Raw genomic sequence first — 21,080 nt, forward strand, 5'->3', positions numbered from 1 at the left:
GAATGGTGTGTGCACGTGTGTGTGAGTTAGTGGAATGGTGTGTACATGTGTGTGAGTTAGTGGGATGGTGTGCACGTGTGTGTGAGTTAGTGGAATGGTGTGTACGTGTGTGTGAGTTAGTGGAATGGTATGCACGTGTGTGTGAGTTAGTGGAATGGTGTGCACGTGTGTGTGAGTTAGTGGAATGGTATGCACGTGTGTGTGAGTTAGTGGAATGGTGTGCACATGTGTGTGAGTTAGTGGAATGGTATGCACGTGTGTGTGAGTTAGTGGAATGGTGTGCACGTGTGTGTGAGTTAGTGGAATGGTGTGCACATGTGTGTGAGTTAGTGGAATGGTGTGTACATGTGTGTTTGAAGAGCACAAGTGGTTGCTCGACAGTGTGCATGAAAGAGCATGAGAAAGTCACTCAGGCCCTGTGCACAGCTTCATTAACCTGTGTTTATTCGCTTGTATATTGATGTAGAATTTGCATGAATGGGTGTGTCCACGCATCAATATGAGCTGTGTTAGAATACGACACATGAGCCTGTGGATAACTGATGACAGCTCAACTCTGTGTTCAGGCCCAACACCATGACGGAACACCAGGAGCAGAATGACGAGGGAGTCCTCATCTCAACACAGGACCTGGAGACCTCAAAACACCAGGATACTCAAGGAGGCCATCCACAGTTCAGGTAGGTAACATGTACACACAGACAGACAGACAGACAGACAGACAGACAGACAGACAGACAGACAGACAGACAGACAGACAGACAGACAGACAGACAGACAGACAGACAGACAGACAGACAGACAGACAGACAGACAGACAGACAGACAGACAGACAGACAGACAGACAGACAGGATCTTTATCTGTATAGACTATTTCACACAAGCAGCCAGACAGACAGGTCCTCTGTATAGACTATTAGACACAGACAGACAGGTCCTCTGTATAGACTATTTCACACAAGCAGCCAGACAGACAGGTCCTCTGTATAGACTATTAGACACAGACAGACAGGTCCTCTGTATAGACTATTAGACACAGACAGACAAGTCCTCTGTATAGACTATTAACACAGCCAGACAGACAGGTCCTCTGTATAGACTATTAACACAGCCAGACAGACAGGTCCTCTGTATAGACTATTTCACACGAGCAGCCAGACAGACAGGTCCTCTGTATAGACTATTTCACACGAGCAGCCAGACAACCCTTCTGGCTTAATGTTGTCTGAATCCACTTTTGTCTCTTACATTCCTGCTACGGTGGGTTACGAGACAGCTACGTGAGGAAAGCTGCAGTCTGGGAGTGGATAGGGCACGGTGGTGTAACCTGACTCCACGTCACGGTGGTGGTGCAACCTGACTCCACGTCACGGTGGTGGTGCAACCTGACTCCACGTCACGGTGGTGGTGCCACCTGACTCCACGTCACGGTGGTGGTGCAACCTGACTCCACGTCACGGTGGTGGTGCAACCTGACTCCACGTCACGGTGGTGGTGCAACCTGACTCCACGTCACGGTGGTGGTGCAACCTGACTCCACGTCACGGTGGTGTAACCTGACTCCACGTCACGGTGGTGGTGCAACCTGACTCCACGTCACGGTGGTGGTGCAACCTGACTCCACGTCACGGTGGTGTAACCTGACTCCACGTCACGGTGGTGGTGCAACCTGACTCCACGTCACGGTGGTGGTGCAACCTGACTCCACGTCACGGTGGTGGTGCAACCTGACTCCACGTCACGGTGGTGGTGCAACCTGACTCCACGTCACGGTGGTGGTGCAACCTGACTCCACGTCACGGTGGTGGTGCAACCTGACTCCACGTCACGGTGGTGGTGCAACCTGACTCCACGTCACGGTGGTGGTGCAACCTGACTCCACGTCACGGTGGTGGTGCAACCTGACTCCACGTCACGGTGGTGGTGCAACCTGACTCCACGTCACGGTGGTGGTGCAACCTGACTCCACGTCACGGTGGTGGTGCAACCTGACTCCACGTCACGGTGGTGGTGCAACCTGACTCCACGTCACGGTGGTGGTGCAACCTGACTCCACGTCACGGTGGTGGTGCAACCTGACTCCGCGTCACGGTGGTGGTGCCACCTGACTCCGCGTCACGGTGGTGGTGCCACCTGACTCCGCGTCACGGTGGTGGTGCCACCTGACTCCGCGTCACGGTGGTGGTGCCACCTGACTCCGCGTCACGGTGGTGGTGCCACCTGACTCCGCGTCACGGTGGTGGTGCCACCTGACTCCGCGTCACGGTGGTGGTGCAACCTGACTCCGCGTCACGGTGGTGGTGCAACCTGACTCCGCGTCACGGTGGTGGTGCAACCTGACTCCGCGTCACGGTGGTGGTGCAACCTGACTCCGCGTCACGGTGGTGGTGCAACCTGACTCCGCGTCACGGTGGTGGTGCAACCTGACTCCGCGTCACGGTGGTGGTGCCACCTGACTCCGCGTCACGGTGGTGGTGCCACCTGACTCCGCGTCACGGTGGTGGTGCCACCTGACTCCGCGTCACGGTGGTGGTGCCACCTGACTCCGCGTCACGGTGGTGGTGCAACCTGACTCCTGGTCACGGTGGTGGTGCAACCAGACTCCACGTCACGGTGGTGGTGCAACCTGACTCCACGTCACGGTGGTGGTGCAACCTGACTCCACGTCACGGTGGTGGTGCAACCTGACTCCACGTCACGGTGGTGGTGCAACCTGACTCCACGTCACGGTGGTGGTGCAACCTGACTCCACGTCACGGTGGTGGTGCAACCTGACTCCACGTCACGGTGGTGGTGCCACCTGACTCCACGTCACGGTGGTGGTGCCACCTGACTCCACGTCACGGTGGTGGTGCCACCTGACTCCACGTCACGGTGGTGGTGCCACCTGACTCCACGTCACGGTGGTGGTGCCACCTGACTCCACGTCACGGTGGTGGTGCCACCTGACTCCACGTCACGGTGGTGTAACCTGACTCCATGTGGCGTTGACAGGTTCAAATCAAATCAAATTTATTTATATAGCCCTTCGTACATCAGCTGATATCTCAAAGTGCTGTACAGAAACCCAGCCTAAAACCCCAAACAGCAAACAATGCAGGTGTAAAAGCACGGTGGCTAGGAAAAACTCCCTAGAAAGGCCAAAACCTAGGAAGAAACCTAGAGAGGAACCGGGCTATGTGGGGTGGCCAGTCCTCTTCTGGCTGTGCCGGGTAGAGATTATAACAGAACATGACCAAGATGTTCAAATGTTCATAAATGACCAGCATGGTCAAATAATAATAAGGCAGAACAGTTGAAACTGGAGCAGCAGCACAGTCAGATGGACTGGGGACAGCAAGGAGCCATCATGTCAGGTAGTCCTGGGGCACGGTCCTAGGGCTCAGGTCAGTTGAAACTGGAGCAGGAGCATGGCCAGGTGGACTGGGGACAGCAAGGAGTCCTCATGTCAGGTAGTCCTGGGACATGGTCCTAGGGCCCAGGCCAGTTGAAACTGGAGCAGCAGCATGGCCAGGTGGACTGGGGACAGCAAGGAGTCATCATGTCAGGTAGTCCTGGGGCATGGTTCTAGGGCTCAGGTCCTCCGAGAGAGAGAAAGAAAGAGAGAAGGAGAGAATTAGAGAACGCACACTTAGATTTACACAGGACACCGAATAGGACAGGAGAAGTACTCCAGATAAACAAACTGACCCTAGCCCCCCGACACATAAACTACTGCAGCATAAATACTGGAGGCTGAGACAGGAGGGGTCAGGAGACACTGTGGCCCCATCCGAGGACACCCCGGACAGGGCCAAACAGGAAGGATATAACCCCACCCACTTTGCCAAAGCACAGCCCCCACACCACTAGAGGGAAATCTTCAACCACCAACTTACCATCCTGAGACAAGGCCGAGTATAGCCCACAAAGATCTCCGACACGGTACAACCCAAGGGGTGGGGGGAACCCAGACAGGCCGACCACAACAGTGAATCAACCCACCCAGGTGACGCATCCCCCCAGGGACGGCACGAGAGAGCCCCAGCAAGCCAGTGACTCAGCCCCCGTAACAGGGTTAGAGGCAGAGAATCCCAGTGGAAAACGGGGAACCGGCCAGGCAGAGACAGCAAGGGCGGTTCGTTGCTCCAGAGCCTTTCCGTTCACCTTCCCACTCCTGGGCCAGACTACACTCAATCATATGACCCACTGAAGAGATGAGTCTTCAGTAAAGACTTAAAGGTTGAGACCGAGTTTGCGTCTCTGACATGGGTAGGCAGACCGTTCCATAAAAATGGAGCTCTATAGGAGAAAGCCCTGCCTCCAGCTGTTTGCTTAGAAATTCTAGGGACAATTAGGAGGCCTCGTCTTGTGACCGTAGCGTACGTATAGGTATGTACGGCAGGACCAAATCAGAGAGGTAGGTAGGAGCAAGCCCATGTAATGCTTTGTAGGTTAGCAGTAAAACCTTGAAATCAGCCCTTGCTTTGACAGGAAGCCAGTGTAGAGAGGCTAGCACTGGAGTAATATGATCAAATTTTTTGGTTCTAGTCAGGATTCTAGCAGCCGTATTTAGCACTAACTGAAGTTTATTTAGTGCTTTATCCGGGTAGCCGGAAAATAGAGCATTGCAGTAGTCTAACCTAGAAGTGACAAAAGCATGGATTAATTTTTCTGCATCATTTTTGGACAGAAAGTTTCTGATTTTTGCAATGTTACGTAGATGGAAAAAAGCTGTCCTCGAAATGGTCTTGATATGTTCTTCAAAAGAGAGATCAGGGTCCAGAGTAACGCCGAGGTCCTTCACAGTTTTATTTGAGACGACTGTACAACCATTAAGATTAATTGTCAGATTCAACAGAAGATCTCTTTGTTTCTTGGGACCTAGAACAAGCATCTCTGTTTTGTCCGAGTTTAATAGTAGAAAGTTTGCAGCCATCCACTTCCTTATGTCTGAAACACATGCTTCTAGCGAGGGCAATTTTGGTGCTTCACCATGTTTCATTGAAATGTACAGCTGTGTGTCATCCGCATAGCAGTGAAAGTTTACATTATGTTTTCGAATAACATCCCCAAGAGGTAAAATATATAGTGAAAACAATAGTGGTCCTAAAACAGAACCTTGAGGAACACCGAAATGTACAGTTGATTTGTCAGAGGACAAACCATTCACAGAGACAAACTGATATCTTTCCGACAGATAAGACCTAAACCAGGCCAGAACATGTCCGTGTAGACCAATTTGGGTTTCCAATCTCTCCAAAAGAATGTGGTGATCGATGGTATCAAAAGCAGCACTAAGGTCTAGGAGCACGAGGACAGATGCAGAGCCTCGGTCCGATGCCATCAAAATGTCATTTACCACCTTCACAAGTGCCGTCTCAGTGCTATGATGGGGTCTAAAACCAGACTGAAGCATTTCGTATACATTGTTTGTCTTCAGGAAGGCAGTGAGTTGCTGCGCAACAGCCTTCTCTAAAATCTTTGAGAGGAATGGAAGATTCGATATAGGCCGATAGTTTTTATATTTTCTGGGTCAAGGTTTGGCTTTTTCAAGAGAGGCTTTATTACTGCCACTTTTAGTGAGTTTGGTACACATCCAGTGGATAGAGAGCCGTTTATTATGTTCAACATAGGAGGGCCAAGCACAGGAAGCAGCTCTTTCAGTAGTTTAGTTGGAATAGGGTCCAGTATACAGCTTGAAGGTTTAGAGGCCATGATTATTTTCATCATTGTGTCAAGAGATATAGTACTAAAACACTTGAGCGTCTCTCTTGATCCTAGGTCCTGGCAGAGTTGTGCAGACTCAGGACAACTGAGGTTTGGAGGAATACGCAGGTTTAAAGAGGAGTCCGTAATTTGCTTTCTAATAATCATAATCTTTTCCTCAAAGAAGTTCATGAATTTATCACTGCTAAAGTGCAAGTCATCCTCTCTTGGGGAATGCTGCTTTTTAGTTAGCTTTGCCACAGTATCAAAAAGGAATTTCGGATTGTTCTTATTTTCCTCAATTAAGTTAGAAAAATAGGACGATCGAGCAGCAGTAAGGGCTCTTCGGTACTGCACGGTACCATCCTTCCAAGCTAGTCGGAAGACTTCCAGTTTGGTGTGGCGCCATTTCCGTTCCAATTTTCTGGAAGCTTGCTTCAGAGCTCGGGTATTTTCTGTGTACCATGGAGCTAGTTTCTTATGAGACATTTTTTTAGTTTTTAGGGGTGCAACTGCATCTAGGGTATTGCGCAAGGTTAAATTGAGATCCTCAGTTAGGTGGTTAACGGATTTTTGTCCTCTGGCGTCCTTGGGTAGGCAGAGGGAGTCTGGAAGGGCATCAAGGAATCTTTGTGTTGTCTGTGAATTTATAGCACGACTTTTGATGTTCCTTGGTTGGGGTCTGAGCAGATTATTTGTTGCAATTGCAAACGTAATAAAATGGTGGTCTGATAGTCCAGGATTATGAGGAAAAACATTAAGATCCACAACATTTATTCCATGGGACAAAACTAGGTCCAGCGTATGACTGTGAGAGTGAGTGGGTCCAGAGACATGTTGGACAAAACCCACTGAGTCGATGATGGCTCCAAAAGCCTTTTGGAGTGGGTCTGTGGACTTTTCCATGTGAATATTAAAGTCACCAAAGATTAGAATATTATCTGCAATGACTACAAGGTCTGATAGGAATTCAGGGAACTCAGTGAGAAACGCTGTATATGGCCCAGGAGGCCTGTAAACAGTAGCTATAAAAAGTGATTGAGTAGGCTGCATAGATTTCATGACTAGAAGCTCAAAAGACGAAAACGTCATTTTTTTTTTTTTGTAAATTGAAATTTGCTATCGTAAATGTTAGCAACACCTCCGCCTTTGCGGGATGCACGGGGATATGGTCACTAGTGTAGCCAGGAGGTGAGGCCTCATTTAACACAGTAAATTCATCAGGCTTAAGCCATGTTTCAGTCAGGCCAATCACATCAAGATTATGATCAGTGATTAGTTCATTGACTATAATTGCCTTTGAAGTAAGGGATCTAACATTAAGTAGCCCTATTTTGAGATGTGAGGTATCATGATCTCTTTCAGTAATGACAGGAATGGAGGTGGTCTTTATCCTAGTGAGATTGCTAAGGCGAACACCGCCATGTTTAGTTTTGCCCAACCCAGGTCGAGGCACAGACACGGTCTCAATGGTGATAGCTGAGCTGACTACACTAACTATGCTAGTGGCAGACTCCACTATGCTGGCAGGCTGGCTAATAGCCTGCTGCCTGGCCTGCACCCTATTTCATTGTGGAGCTAGAGGAGTTAGAGCCCTGTCTATGTTGGCAGATAAGATGAGAGCACCCCTCCAGCTAGGATGGAGTCCGTCACTCCTCAGCAGGTCAGGCTTGGTCCTGTTTGTGGGCGAGTCCCAGAAAGAGGGCCAATTATCTACAAATTCTATCTTTTGGGAGGGGCAGAAAACAGTTTTCAACCAGCGATTGAGTTGTGAGACTCTGCTGTAGAGCTCATCACTCCCCTAACTGGGAGGGGGCCAGAGACAATTACTCGATGCCGACACATCTTTCTAGCTGATATGCACGCAGAAGCTATGTTGCGCTTGGTGATCTCTGACTGTTTCATCCTAACATCGTTGGTGCCGACGTGGATAACAATATCTCTATACTCTCTACACTCGCCAGTTTTAGCTTTAGCCAGCACCATCTTCAGATTAGCCTTAACGTCGGTAGCCCTGCCCCGGGTAAACAGTGTATGATCGCTGGATGATTCGCTTTAAGTCTAATACTGCGGGTAATGGAGTCGCCAATGACTAGAGTTTTCAATTTGTCAGAGCTAATGGTGGGAAGCTTCGGCGTCTCAGACCCCGTAACGGGAGGAGTAGAGACCAGAGAAGACTCGGCCTCTGACACCGACCCGCTGCTTAATGGGGAGAACCGGTTGAAAGTTTCTGTCTGCTGAATGAGCGACACCGGTTGAGCGTTCCTACAGCATTTCCTTCCAGAAACCGTGAGAAAGTTGTCCGGCTGCGGGGACTGTGCCAGGGGATTTATACTACTATCTGTACTTACTGGTGGCACAGACGCTGTTTCATCCTTTCCTACACTGAAATTACCCTTGCCTAACGATTGCGTCTGAAGCTGGGCTTGCAGTACAGCTATCCTCGCCGTAAGGCGAGCACAGCGGCTGCAATTAGAAGGCATCATGTTAATGTTACTACTTAGCTTCGGCTGTTGGAGGTCCTGACGAATCGTGTCCAGATAAAGCGTCCGGAGTGAAAAAGTCGAGGAAAAAATAAATATATGAACGGTAATTAAAAAGTGAAACCCGTAAAGTTGTCAGGTAGCAAAATAGGTTGGCAACAAAACGCACAGCAATTTGAAAACAAGCCTGCAAGTTGTGACCGGAAATGACGTCTGGTCTGAATGATAAATTAATATATTTTTCCTTGTGTCCAGTACTCTAGGTTGTACTCTAGAGTCCCAAATGCCACACCCTATTCCCTATATTGCTATGGGACTCTGGTCTAAAGGAGTGCACTATATAGGGAATAGGATGCTCTAACTGTGGACCTGCTGGGGCTTATATAACCAGGATCTAAGGCAGGAAGGGCATTCTAATCCTGGTGAAGCTGTCCTGGGATGGGATTTAACAGGGTAGGCTACTGCAGTGTGTTGTGACTGTGATGTGTTCTTTCTGTCATTGACTAGTGGGTGGGAACTCTGAACTGTGTTGTTCATGGGTGTGTCTCATTGGTTTACAGTGGATTTATTTTCATGGGTGTGTCTCATTGGTCTACAGTGGATTTATTTTAATGGGTGTGTCTCATTGGTCTACAGTGGATTTATTTTCATGGGTGCGTCTCATTGGTCTACAGTGGATTTATTTTCATGAGTGCATCTCATTGGTCTACAGTGGATTTATTTTCATGGGTGTGTCTCATTGGTCTACAGTGGATTTATTTTCATGGGTGCATCTCATTGGTCTACAGTGGATTTATTTTCATGGGTGTGTCTCATTGGTCTACAGTGGATTTATTTTCATGGGTGTGTCTCATTGGTTTACAGTGGATTTATTTTCATGGGTGCGTCTCATTGGTCTACAGTGGATTTATTTTCATGGGTGCGTCTCATTGGTCTACAGTGGATTTATTTTCAGGGTGCGTCTCGTTGGTCTACAGTGGATTTATTTTACTTATTTTGTTTCCTTCATGAATTGATGTGAAAGACAGAGAAGGGAAAGAAAATGGCTGGCCAGTGTCCACCATATTGCGTCACCTTTCCTATGGTTTTAGATGAATGCAGACGCTAGGTTTCTGTCCTAAAGGTAATAGTTCAGCCAAATTACAAATGGAAAGGTGACTGTTCAAGTAAATATCAGAACGACACAGAGGTAGGTTATGACATTGACCTCTCACCTTTGACCTCTCAGTACTCTTTGTCCCATTTTCTCTTTTCTTCAGCTGAATTATTGACAGTGAATCTGTATTTGTCTGCCTGAGGGAGGTATTCCCTTTCTAATGTATCATTCCTCAGGCTTGTAATTAGCTATGCCATTCAGCGCCGCAGCCAAGGACACTTTGAGACACACATATACACACTGTATCCATGGTTACACCTTCCACTTCTCACAGGAAGATAAACAACGCTCCTGCAGAAATCAATGACCTGTTTTGTTTTCAACCTGATGACTAAGGTTCAGGTAAGACAGGGGAAATATATGTTTGATAGATTTTGGACTGTTGGACTCTGCTGGACTTGAATATTGTTATTCAGATTAGTTTTGGTATCTTTATGTCTTCAAATATCTAAACGCTGTATTCCAGTAATTTACTGCAGGGAGATGGATGAAAAGAACAGGAGAGAGGATGTATTCCAGTAGTTTACTGCAGGGAGATGGATGAAAAGAACAGGAGAGCGGATGTATTCCAGTAGTTTACTGCAGGGAGATGGATGAAAAGAACAGGAGAGCGGATGTATTCCAGTAGTTTACTGCAGGGAGATGGATGAAAAGAACAGGAGAGCGGATGTATTCCAGTAGTTTACTGCAGGGAGATGGATGAAAACAACAGGAGAGACAGAAACAGAGCACAGTGCCTGTGTTTTTCAATAACCATGCTTCCCTCCACCTGGGAACAAGAGCAGCTGTTATTTATAGCCAGCCTCCAACAGGCAGGCAGGCAGGCAGGCAGAGGGACAAACTGTAGCCAACAACTCACCCACTCTAATATGGTGCCTACCCACTATAGATATCAGCTTTGTTGTTCAAGGTAATAAACGTGTTGCCACTACTCTTAGCACCTGTTGATGACAATAAATATCTAGAAGAGTGGAGCAAGCATATTGTCTATACTTGTGTCTATACTTTTGTCTAAACATTTTTGAACCTTTTTATAAACATTCAATCATTACAACATTGTAATAAATAATAGATATAGCCTTGCTAAATGTTATCCATGGAAGATAAATACAGGCATGTTGACTAGAGGATTATACGAGTGAGGCAGAGCTCTGTCCCAAGAGGAGAAATGAAAACCCCCAGCTATCCTCCACAGGGTTGCTAAGATCCCCCGTTTACTGCAGATGCTTATAGAATGAAAACATGGCCTTTTCCTCAAACACCAGAGAGAGAGAGAGAGAGAGAGAGAGAGAGAGAGAGAAAGAGAGAGAGAGAGAGACAGAGAGAGAGAGAGAGAGAGAGAGAGAGAGAGAGAGAGAGAGAGAGAGAGAGAGAGAGAGAGAGAGAGAGAGAGAGAGAGAGAGAGAGAGAGAGAGAGAGAGAGAGAGAGAGAGAGAGAGAGAGAGAGGGAGAGGGAGAGGGAGAGGGAGAGGGAGAGGGAGAGGGAGAGGGAGAGGGAGAGGGGCAGAGGGGCAGAGAGAGAGAGAGAGAGAGAGAGAGAGCGTGCTTTATCTGCTATTTGTATGTGTCAAATCTCTCCATTGGATCAAATCAAAAACTGATTCTAAAGACAAAACCGGTCAACAATGCAGCCCAGTTGACCAGGATTGTGCACATCCATACTCAACCTCTACAGTAGTTGTGCAACAGACTGCCTACTGATTTGATCTTGCAGCAGGCGATGGTCTCACGAGCCCTGGGGACATGAGGCCCCTTTCCTCTCACAGCCGTGGTGCTCAGCTGCAAGCAGGATCTATTTTCTATCCTCACAAACCCCACAGGATGTCTCAACACCTCTCAACTCTCCCTGCTGCTCAACTAGAATGAACCAGCAGAACTAACTAGAATGAACCAGCAGAATCAAATAGAATGAACCAGCAGAATCAACTAGAATGAACCAGCAGAAGCAACTAGAATGAACCAGCAGAATCAAATAGAATGAACCAGCAGAATCAACTAGAATGAACCAGCAGAAGCAACTAGAATGAACCAGCAGAAGCAACTAGAATGAACCAGCAGAAGCAACTAGAATGAACCAGCAGAAGCAACTAGAATGAACCAGCAGAATCAAATAGAATGAACCAGCAGAAGCAACTAGAATGAACCAGCAGAACCAACTAGAATGAACCAGCAGAAGCAACTAGAATGAACCAGCAGAAGCAACTAGAATGAACCAGCAGAAGCAACTAGAATGAACCAGCAGAATCAACTAGAATGAACCAGCAGAATCAACTAGAATGAACCAGCAGAATCAACTAGAATGAACCAGCAGAATCAAATAGAATGAACCAGCAGAATCAACTAGAATGAACCAGCAGAATCAACTAGAATGAACCAGCAGAATCAACTAGAATGAACCAGCAGAATCAACTAGAATGAACCAGCAGAGGCAACTCGAATGAACCAGCAGAATCAACTAGAATGAACCAGCAGAACCAACTAGAATGAACCAGCAGAAGCAACTAGAATGAACCAGCAGAAGCAACTAGAATGAACCAGCAGAAGCAACTAGAATGAACCAGCAGAAGCAACTAGAATGAACCAGCAGAAGCAACTAGAATGAACCAGCAGAATCAACTAGAATGAACCAGCAGAAGCAACTAGAATGAACCAGCAGAAGCAACTAGAATGAACCAGCAGAAGCAACTAGAATGAACCAGCAGAATCAACTAGAATGAACCAGCAGAAGCAACTAGAATGAACCAGCAGAAGCAACTAGAATGAACCAGCAGAAGCAACTAGAATGAACCAGCAGAAGCAACTAGAATGAACCAGCAGAAGCAACTAGAATGAACCAGCAGAAGCAACTAGAATGAACCAGCAGAAGCAACTAGAATGAACCAGCAGAAGCAACGAGAATGAACCAGCAGAAGCAACTAGAATGAACCAGCAGAAGCAACGAGAATGAACCAGCAGAAGCAACGAGAATGAACCAGCAGAAGCAACGAGAATGAACCAGCAGAAGCAACGAGAATGAAACAGCAGAAGCAACGAGAATGAACCAGCAGAAGCAACTAGAATGAACCAGCAGAATCAAATAGAATGAACCAGCAGAATCAACTAGAATGAACCAGCAGAAGCAACTAGAATGAACCAGCAGAAGCAACTAGAATGAACCAGCAGAAGCAACTAGAATGAACCAGCAGAAGCAACTAGAATGAACCAGCAGAAGCAACTAGAATGAACCAGCAGAAGCAACTAGAATGAACCAGCAGAAGCAACTAGAATGAACCAGCAGAAGCAACTAGAATGAACCAGCAGAAGCAACTAGAATGAACCAGCAGAAGCAACTAGAATGAACCAGCAGAATCAAATAGAATGAACCAGCAGAATCAACTAGAATGAACCAGCAGAATCAACTAGAATGAACCAGCAGAGGCAACTCGAATGAACCAGCAGAATCAACTAGAATGAACCAGCAGAGGCAACTCGAATGAACCAGCAGAATCAACTCGAATGAACCAGCAGAACCAACTAGAATGAACCAGCAGAAGCAACTAGAATGAACCAGCAGAAGCAACTAGAATGAACCAGCAGAAGCAACTAGAATGAACCAGCAGAAGCAACTAGAATGAACCAGCAGAAGCAACTAGAATGAACCAGCAGAAGCAACTAGAATGAACCAGCAGAAGCAACTAGAATGAACCAGCAGAAGCAACTAGAATGAACCAGCAGAAGCAACTAGAATGAACCAGCAGAAGCAACTAGAATGAACCAGCAGAAGCAACTAGAATGAACCAGCAGAAGCAACTAGAATGAACCAGCAGAAGCAACTAGAATGAACCAGCAAAAGCAACTAGAATGAACCAGCAGAAGCAACGAGAATGAACCAGCAGAAGCAACGAGAATGAACCAGCAGAAGCAACGAGAATGAACCAGCAGAAGCAACGAGAATGAACCAGCAGAAGCAACGAGAATGAACCAGCAGAAGCAACTAGAATGAACCAGCAGAAGCAACGAGAATGAACCAGCAGAAGCAACGAGAATGAACCAGCTGAAGCAACGAGAATGAACCAGCTGAAGCAACTAGAATGAACCAGCAGAAGCAACGATAATGAACCAGCAGAATCAACTAGAATGAACCAGCAGAAGCAACGAGAATGAACCAGCAGAATCAACTAGAATGAACCAGCAGAAGCAACTAGAATGAACCAGCAGAATCAACTAGAATGAACCAGCAGAATCAACTAGAATGAACCAGCAGAAGCAACTAGAATGAACCAGCAGAAGCAACTAGAATGAACCAGCAGAAGCAACTAGAATGAACCAGCAGAATCAACTAGAATGAACCAGCAGAATCAACTAGAATGAACCAGCAGAATCAACTAGAATGAACCAGCAGAAGCAACTAGAATGAACCAGCAGAATCAACTAGAATGAACCAGCAGAATCAACTAGAATGAACCAGCAGAATCAACTAGAATGATGTTGACATGTAAAACTATATATAGTCTCCAATGTTTATTGATAATATTCATAAATTAGCACTATGAGGACTTGTCTCTCACATATTGTTACAGTTGTTGGTTAGCTAGCGAATATTAGCCATATTAGCATAGACGTGACATCAGTCAAAACACCTCCTAATAAAACAAGGTATCAAGAACAAGATAAAAGGAGCTGAAATGAGCCACCTATGATTCCCCACATGACAGCTTCTTGTCATTGTTGCTAGTTATCTGGCCATCCAGAATCACAACAACACAGACTTCTGCCCCATTGAAGCGTGTGTATCCTTTTCGTGACGTTGTCAGTTAACACGTCTATGCATAGCATCAACAATCCAGGGTTCATATACGTCATTGGTATGAATACACCAGTCTCAGGGCTGTTTCTACCTCAGAGGTTTGATAGAACCAGATCTATATTAGTTGCCTGCTAACTAGCTAAATGTTCCCTAAGAGAACAATGTGATCAACTTTTCTGGGAGCCCCTCTCTTTCTTTATAAAGGTGTCTGCGTGCTTCCCAACAGAAACAGTTAGAGTTTGTACATATATTATGACCACATTTGATGACGTTTCTGTTAGTTTTGGACTTCGGTTCGGGTTTTCTCGCTGTTTCTTGATGCAAGCCGAAGTCTACGCTCCTTCGTTGGTGATTGGTCAATAGTAGGGTTCTTCATTGAATGTCTTCGTTGGTGATTGGTCAATAGTAGGGTTCTTCATTGAATGTCTTCGTTGGTGATTGGTCAATAGTAGGGTTCTTCATTGAATGTCGTTGGTGATTGGTCAATAGTAGGGTTCTTCATTGAATGTCTTCGTTGGTGATTGGTCAATAGTAGGGTTTTTCATTGAATGTCTTCGTTGGTGATTGGTCAATAGTAGGGTTTTTCATTGAATGTCTTCGTTGGTGATTGGTCAATAGTAGGGTTCTTCATTGAATGTCTTCGTTGGTGATTGGTCAATAGTAGGGTTGTTCATTGAATGTCTTTGATGTCATTCAATGAGAGACGACTCATTTTCAATGTGCACCAAACATCTTAGATGTAGAATTTCACGACTTAGATCTCCTTGGCAAAACGTCAAAATGAATGACAGATTTCTTGAGTTATCTTAGATTAATTTGGACTATTTTGAGGAAGTGTATACTAGCAGTACTATTGCCTTATTTATTTTTATTTTTTCAAGAGAAGGCCTTTTAAGGGAGACGAGGGCACACTGGTTTGTTTTGGGAAGCCGAACTGAAGCATGCTGACGCCTCTCTCTCTAATTCACTTTCAATTTAAGGGCTTTATTGGCATGGAGAACAGATGTAAACATTGCCAACGCAAGTGAAGTAGATACACTCCCACAAGTTCCTAAACAATAAAGACATTTCAAATGCCATATTATGTGTGAATAGTTCAAGTACAAAAGGGAAAATAAATCAGCATAAATATGGATTGTATTTACTGTGTGTGTGTGTGTGTGTGTGTGTGTGTGTGTGTGTGTGTGTGTGTGTGTGTGTGTGTGTGTGTGTGTGTGTGTGTGTGTGTGTGTGTGTGTGTGTGTGTGTGTGTGTGTGTGTGTGTGTGTGTGTGCTTGCTTGCTTGCTTGCTTGCTTGCTTGCTTGCTTGCTTGCTTGCTTGCAACATGTTTGTGCTTGTACTCATGCTTGCCGGTCAGATGTACGAAAGAGTGTGTGTGTGTGGGAGGAGGAGGAGGAGGAGGGGGGGCACTGAGTTTGCATAATGTAACTAGTCAGCCCAGTTTTATAAAAGCACATTCACCTCCCTTTATGTGTGGTCGTGTTTGTGTGGTCGTGTTTGTGGTTGTGTTTGTGTGGTCGCGTTTGTGTGGTCGCCTTTGTGTGGTCGCGTTTGTGTGGTCGCGTTTGTGTGGTCGCGTAGTGTTTGTTTCTGTTTGACTGAGTGATATACCATTTGTCTGCCGTCACGTTTGCTTCCCTTCTCTACAGTCCTGCACATGTTTTGTCTGGTAGCCGACCCTGAACCATGCCGACATTACTGTCATAGACAGCAGACAAATATACACTACTACTGTTTGATTTGATGCCGAGGTCAGAGTTCACAGATTACAGTTGGATCAGATTATAGTTGAAATGTCTCACTATTCTCCAACAAGATTAAGATCAAACAAATGATCCAATGGGAGTTAATGAGATCAATACAATCACTGTGGACCAGTGGAGAAGCTTCATCACCATGAGATTCACCATAGTGTTGAGTCTATGTCTCTAAACAAACAGGCACTGGTCTGATATATTAAAACACCAGCAGATGTCTTCCTTTCACACTATTTCCTTCATTTCCTCCACAGGTTGATTGACGACCTGTCATATGAAGATGTGAAGAAATGCTACAGGGGTTCGGTGAGTAGCAGGTTTCCTCTCTAACGTATTATAGATCATGTCTGTATCTTATTGATTTTGCATCTTGCCTAACAAAGATAAGCCAATTACAGCCGAGTTGGATGCAGGCCAAGTCAATTGTCGATTTCCTATAAGAGTTAAATGATACACTTTATATTGGTTGACCTTTACCTCACATATGTACTGCACATTCTGGAATGAAGTTCCTTTGACCTTTATGCACAATTCATCTGCACTGAGTGATTGTAAGACCTGTGTGGCAGTGAACCCTGTCATTGTTTGCCTTTAGGAGTGGTCCTTTGAGGAGTTTCCTAGTGTTGAGGGTGACCGAGGCTAAGATACAATTTAAATGAGGCATTGTGATCCTGAAATACAAACATGTATTAGATCTGTCTATAGACTTAGACAGATCAAGGTTTGCTAGTAGCCTTGAGACTCTATTAAACATCCCACCTCGCTAATCCAGCCCCAACAACTGATTATCTCCAGCCATTCAGATGTAGTACCGGTGATTGGATTGTGTTCTTCAGGCTCAGAACTCAACGGTTATTCAATAGGTGAGGAGGTTATCCATTAACTCAAACACACGAGATCAGCAGGCCATCGGGCCAGATTAAAGGAACTGTACCGTAGCTGAGATTATTATCTCCATGTCTCCCGAAGGGGAATATTAAGTAGAGCTGCTGAGCCCCACAGTCACACCAGCTGGCTGCAGATATTAACAGGGGTGACAGTTCTGACTGTCTCATGTGCTTGGTGAGAGAGGAGGGAGGGGGGGGGGGGTGCCTGTGGGCAGCAAGCTGTTATTAAGACAAGGATAGGAGGGTAAGGAGGCGGCAGTATGGGTTGGGCTGGCATGGGGTGAGCATAGGGGGGAGTCACTGTGCACTGTCGTGTTGAAACAGCAAGAGCGAGAGAGGCAGGAAGGGAGGACTCAGGGTGTCTGTGGCTGAGAAGGGCAGTGTGTGAGAGTGTGTGGTCGGGTTTCAGACCAGTGTTGAAGGGTGAGGGAAAGGGCTCAGTGATGGTCTGAGGTGCACACTGTCGGACCGGAGTGGTGTGTGTGTGTGTCTAACGGAGAACTGCCCCCTCAAACCTACACAAAGGACACCGGTTGACATCTGACTAGTTGGAGGACAGTCTGTGTCTTGCAGTGGGGTCCGCCACGCCGTCGATGTGTGTGTGTGTGTGTGCGGCTGTGTGTGCGGCTCCAGCATGCTGAGTCTGGTGCAGCAGAGCTCTCGTCCTCTGAGAGAGAGGGCGGCCGCCGGTTTGCCGGTGGAAGGGAGGCCAGCAAAGGAACTGCTCATGACTCTGCCCTGTCCCTCTGCTCAGACTGTCAGCAAGTACAACTCGCAGTACCACAAACTCTTCCAGTGCGTTCCGAAGGACGAGATCCTGATGAAAGGTACTGTCAACAACAATGCTACATGCTAACATCTGTTGTAGTATCTCTGTATGATGTATGTTTATTTAGGTTAACATGCTAATGACTGTAGCATGTCTGTAGCTTACTGTCTATATGCTGTGCATTGACTTCAGGCTATCGCCCTATTAGCTCCATATGCTGTGTTTATGTACCGTTGGCTAACTTGCTAGCTATGGTAGCATCTATTTTTTTCCCATGGCAAAAATGAAAACAAAAAAGAAACACACTTAACTCTTCGGCCCTTTAAAAACCTGTTGTATGTAAAATATTGTGAGCTACAGATGGAAAATAAATACATGTGACTCTGGATGACATAACGATGTTTGTTTTCAACATTAGGACTGTTTTCCTAAAGAAGTTAAATCCACTTTGTGTTTTGTTCCCTTACCATGATACTGCGAGTATTGCAATACTGGTATTGTCCTAGCCCTAATTCTATTAGTAGTAGAAGTACTTTCACTGTCAAATGTTGTTGTCTGTAATATGTACATAGTTTCTTATGTTTCTGTCCCCACATAGTGTATGAGTTTGTCATTTTTGTTTTTGGAACTCTATTGGCTGCTCAGTGTGTTTGAAACTATCTTTCTGAGTTTCTGGTAATTGTTTCTGGTAATGGTTTCTGGTAAGGATTTCTGGTAATTGTTTCTGGTAAGGATTTCTGGTAATAGTTTCTGGTAAGGATTTCTGGTAATTGTTTCTGGTAAGGGTAACCAGTCCTCAGGCCCTGAACAGGAAGTTGTATGGTTTGAGGTCAGGTTATGCAGATCAGATCAGGGTTGGGTTTCCCTAAAGCATCGTTCCACTAAGATCAACTTTCGTCCATTTAGATTCAATGGAATTAAGATGATCATAGTGCTACACTGCTTTAGGGAGACACAGCCCTGTTCTATTTGAAACTAGTGATGATGGTACATACAGTCTTCATCTGTTTAACGGATATGTAGCAGTTACTTTATTCAATGTCTATGAACCTATTTTAGAAGCATCTATAGGCCAAGTCAAAGACACATTAGCTATAATTATATATAATATATGCCGTTTAGCAAGCGCTTTTACCCAAAGCCACTTAGTCATGTGTGCATACATTTTTAGTGAAAAGCAGCAAACAGTGTTAGCAATGTGCTTGTCTTGAGTTAGCAGCTATTTTGAACCTGTTTATGTCTCCTCTCCCTCAGTATACTCCTGCGCTCTGCTCCGAGACATCCTGCTGCAAGGACGTCTTTATATCTCCAGGAACTGGCTGTGTTTCTATGCCAACCTCTTTGGCAAGGACATCAAGGTAAGTCAAGGCCTGGCAGATAATAGACAGATCGTCAATAATGAATAATATATAACACTTTTATCTGAATTGCTAGCACCACACTAATACCAGCTGAGCCACACAGGACCACAGGACCCTCCATATCTAGATGGACAGGCAGAGAGAAGTAGACAGGACCGCAGGACGACTATATCTAGATGGACGGACAGAGAGAAGTAGACAGGACTGTGATATCTAGATAGACAGCCAGAGAGAAGTAGACAGGATCGCAGGACCCTCGATATCTAGATGGACGGACAGAGAGAAGTAGACAGGACTGTGATATCTAGATAGACAGCCAGAGAGAAGTAGACAGGACCGCAGGACCCTCGATATCTAGATGGACAGGCAGAGAGAAGTAGACAGGATCGCAGGACCCTCGATATCTAGATGGACAGGCAGAGAGAAGTAGACAGGACCGCAGGACGACTATATCTAGATGGACAGGCAGAGAGAAGTAGACAGGACCGCAGGACCCTCGATATCTAGATGGACAGACAGAGAGGAGTAGTGCAGGAAAATTCTCAGCAACAAAAGAGTGATCAAATTAAGACCTGGCACCTGTCTCTCCTGCCTCTGGCCTCTGCAATAAGCTGGTTAGTGCATTCCCAGCATTCTATCTGCAACTAGACACATATCCTCCTTATTCTGCCCCTTTTCTCCAGCATCAGGGGCTTTCCCCTCCTTTATTCTGCCCCTTCTCTCCAGCATCAGGGGCTTTCCCCTCCTTTATTCTGCTCCTTCTCTCCAGCATCACGGGCTTTCCCCTCCTTTATTCTGCTCCTTCTCTCCAGCATCAGGGGCTTTCCCCTCCTTTATTCTGCTCCTTCTCTCCAGCATCAGGGGCTTTCCCTTCCTTTATTCTGCCCCTTCTCTCCTCCAACCAACTGTAATCCAACCCCACTCTCTCTCTCTCTCTCCCTCTTTCTCTGGTATTCGCCCATCCGTGTCTCCTTCTGTTTAACTTTAAAACCATTTTTGTCCCGAACCTGCCTCTTCAGTTAGTCCCCCGTGTCTGGTCCAGTATGTCCCCCGTGTCTGGCCCAGTATGTCCCCCGTGTCTGGCCCAGTATGTCCCCCGTGTCTGGCCCAGTATGTCCCCCGTGTCTGGCCCAGTATGTCCCCCGTGTCTGGCCCAGTATGTCCCCCGTGTCTGGCCCAGTATGTCCCCCCGTGTCTGGCCCAGTATGTCCCCCGTGTCTGGCCCAGTATGTCCCCCGTGTCTGGCCCAGTATGTCCCCCGTGTCTGGCCCAGTATGTCCCCGTGTCTGGCCCAGTATGTCCCCCGTGTCTGGTCCAATATGTCCCCCGTGTCTGGTCCAGTTAGTCCCCCGTGTCTGGTCCAGTTAGTCCCCCGTGTCTGGTCCAGTTAGTCCCCGTGTCTGGTCCAGTTAGTCCCCCGTGTCTGGTCCAGTTAGTCCCCGTGTCTGGTCCAGTTAGTCCCCCGTGTCTGGTCCAGTTAGTCCCCCGTGTCTGGTCCAGTTAGTCCCCGTGTCTGGTCCAGTTAGTCCCCCGTGTCTGGTCCAGTTAGTCCCCCGTGTCTGGTCCAGTTAGTCCCCCGTGTCTGGTCCAGTTAGTCCCCCGTGTCTGGTCCAGTTAGTCCCCCGTGTCTGGTCCAGTTAGTCCCCCGTGTCTGGTCCAGTTAGTCCCCCGTGTCTGGTCCAGTTAGTCCCCCGTGTCTGGTCCAGTTAGTCCCCCGTGTCTGGTCCAGTTAGTCCCCGTGTCTGGTCCAGTTAGTCCCCCGTGTCTGGTCCAGTTAGTCCCCGTGTCTGGTCCAGTTAGTCCCCCGTGTCTGGTCCAGTATGTCCCCCGTGTCTGGTCCAGTATGTCCCCGTGTCTGGTCCAGTTAGTCCCCCGTGTCTGGTCCAGTTAGTCCCCCGTGTCTGGTCCAGTTAGTCCCCCGTGTCTGGTCCAGTTAGTCCCCCGTGTCTGGTCCAGTTAGTCCCCCGTGTCTGGTCCAGTTAGTCCCCGTGTCTGGTCCAGTATGTCCCCCGTGTCTGGTCCAGTTAGTCCCCCGTGTCTGGTCCAGTATGTCCCCCCCGTGTCTGGTCCAGTATGTCCCCCGTGTCTGGTCCAGTATGTCCCCCGTGTCTGGTCCAGTATGTCCCCCGTGTCTGGTCCAGTATGTCCCCCGTGTCTGGTACAGTGAGTCCCCCTGTGTCTGGTACAGTGA

The 21,080-nt window shown here is 47.0% G+C and overlaps 1 protein-coding gene across 16 annotated transcripts in view; it reads left to right on the forward strand.

Moving 5' to 3' along the window:
• The window catches only part of LOC124024179 (GRAM domain-containing protein 2A-like), a 40,736-nt gene that overhangs the window by 6,140 nt on the left and 13,516 nt on the right, over positions 1 to 21,080 (forward strand). For all 16 annotated transcript variants that reach the window (XM_046338166.1, XM_046338168.1, XM_046338170.1 and 13 more), the window contains 4 exons: positions 567 to 680; positions 16,127 to 16,178; positions 17,514 to 17,586; positions 18,783 to 18,886. In XM_046338166.1, the coding sequence (XP_046194122.1) occupies positions 567 to 680; positions 16,127 to 16,178; positions 17,514 to 17,586; positions 18,783 to 18,886 (343 nt within the window). The remainder of the gene's footprint in view (positions 1 to 566; positions 681 to 16,126; positions 16,179 to 17,513; positions 17,587 to 18,782; positions 18,887 to 21,080) is intronic.

The sequence above is a fragment of the Oncorhynchus gorbuscha genome, unplaced genomic scaffold, assembly GCF_021184085.1.
Source record: "Oncorhynchus gorbuscha isolate QuinsamMale2020 ecotype Even-year unplaced genomic scaffold, OgorEven_v1.0 Un_scaffold_1766, whole genome shotgun sequence".
Lineage (NCBI taxonomy): Eukaryota > Metazoa > Chordata > Actinopteri > Salmoniformes > Salmonidae > Oncorhynchus > Oncorhynchus gorbuscha.